Source organism: Centrocercus urophasianus, unplaced genomic scaffold (genome assembly GCF_019232065.1).
Source record: "Centrocercus urophasianus isolate 14NV4802_14NV808 unplaced genomic scaffold, USGS_Curo_1.0 seq_1282, whole genome shotgun sequence".
Taxonomy (NCBI): Eukaryota; Metazoa; Chordata; class Aves; order Galliformes; family Phasianidae; genus Centrocercus; species Centrocercus urophasianus.
Window position 1 is genome coordinate 3,542 of NW_024884456.1, and position 1,247 is coordinate 4,788.

Consider the following 1,247-nt stretch of genomic DNA (forward strand, 5'->3'; position numbering starts at 1 on the left):
TGGAAGGACTCGGAGCGGCACGAAAGCGGCGCGGAGCTTCTCCGAGGTTCTCGGAGCGGCTCGGTGGGGCTCGGAGCTCCTCGGAGGGGCTCGGAACGACTCGCAGCGGCTCGGAGCTACTCGGAGGGACTCGGAGCGGCGAGAAAGCGGCTCGGAGCTTCTCCGAGGGGCTCGGAACGACTCGCAGCAGCTCGGAGCTACTCGGAAAGACTCGGAGCAGCTCGGAAGGACTCGGAGCAGCTCGGAGCGGCTTGGAGTTGCTCGGAGGGGCTCGGAGCGACTCGCAGCGGCTCGGAGATTCTCGATCGCGTTACCGGTGTGCAGCAGCACCGACACGAGCATGTCTCGGGAAAGCAATACATCTGAGCAAATCCGGGCTCTGTAACGCGCTATATATACGCGCCGGTTTCTGCCACGCGAGACGCATACGCCAGCCGCGGCACGGTAATACGCATGCGCCAGCTCAGCACCGAACAGCGTATGCGACTTCTTGACACAGCACTGCGCATGCGTCGGTCATTGCGTGCAGCCCGCATGCGCCGACTTCATGCAGGCAGTACCCCTGCGCCTTCCTGGACATCGCACTGCGCATGCGTCAGTTTCCTCACCGCAGAGCGCATGCGCAATTCTCCTCGCTGCAGCGCACATGAGGCGAGACCGGACAGGACTCTTTCGCGCAAAATTCATATCTGCTTTTCCATGCGCGTTGTTGGGCACGGATTGGTTACGAGGGGACACCAGAAGCGCGGAAAAAAATTGAACGCAGTTCCGCACACCGGCCACACAGGAGCAGCGCAGAGAGCGGAAAACACTTCGCTGCAGTTCCGCATATCGGCCACATGGGGGCAGTGCAGAAACAGCGGAAAAGACTTCGCTGCAGTTCCGCATACCGGCCACACGAGGGCAGTGCAGAGACCGGGAAAAAACTTCGTTGCAGTTCCGCATATCGGCCACACGAGGGCAGCCCAGAGAACGGAATAACATCGTTGCAGTTCCGCATATCGGCCACAGGAGGGCAGCACAGACAGCGGAGAAAACTTCGTTGCAGTTCCGGATATCGAGCACACGGGGGCAGCAGAGAGACCGGGAAAAAACTTCGTTGCAGTTCAGCATACCGGCCACACGGGGGCAGTGCAGAGACCGGGAAAAAACTTCGTTGCAGTTCCTCATATCGGCCACACGGGGGCAGTGCAGAGACCGGGAAAAAACTTCGTTGCAGTTCCGCATACCGGCCACACAGGGCAGTG

The 1,247-nt window shown here is 60.5% G+C and overlaps 2 protein-coding genes across 8 annotated transcripts in view; one reads left to right on the forward strand and one right to left on the reverse strand.

Moving 5' to 3' along the window:
- Nucleotides 1-453, reverse strand: part of LOC122156553 (ferroxidase HEPHL1-like) — a 3,640-nt gene extending 3,187 nt beyond the window's left edge. Inside the window, exon 1 of one of the 2 annotated variants that reach the window (XR_006167522.1) lies at nt 315-453. Coding sequence is in view for 1 of the 2 variants with exons in the window: in XM_042811328.1 (XP_042667262.1) it covers nt 315-362 (48 nt within the window). In the remaining variant the exon portion in view is untranslated. The remainder of the gene's footprint in view (nt 1-314) is intronic. The other variant, XM_042811328.1, reaches the window with a different exon arrangement.
- The window catches only part of LOC122156552 (filaggrin-2-like), a 7,493-nt gene continuing 6,252 nt past the window's right edge, over nt 7-1,247 (forward strand). For all 6 annotated transcript variants that reach the window (XR_006167518.1, XR_006167517.1, XR_006167516.1 and 3 more), the window contains exon 1: nt 7-937. Coding sequence is in view for 3 of the 6 variants with exons in the window: in XM_042811326.1 (XP_042667260.1) it covers nt 454-937 (484 nt within the window). In the remaining 3 variants the exon portion in view is untranslated. The remainder of the gene's footprint in view (nt 938-1,247) is intronic.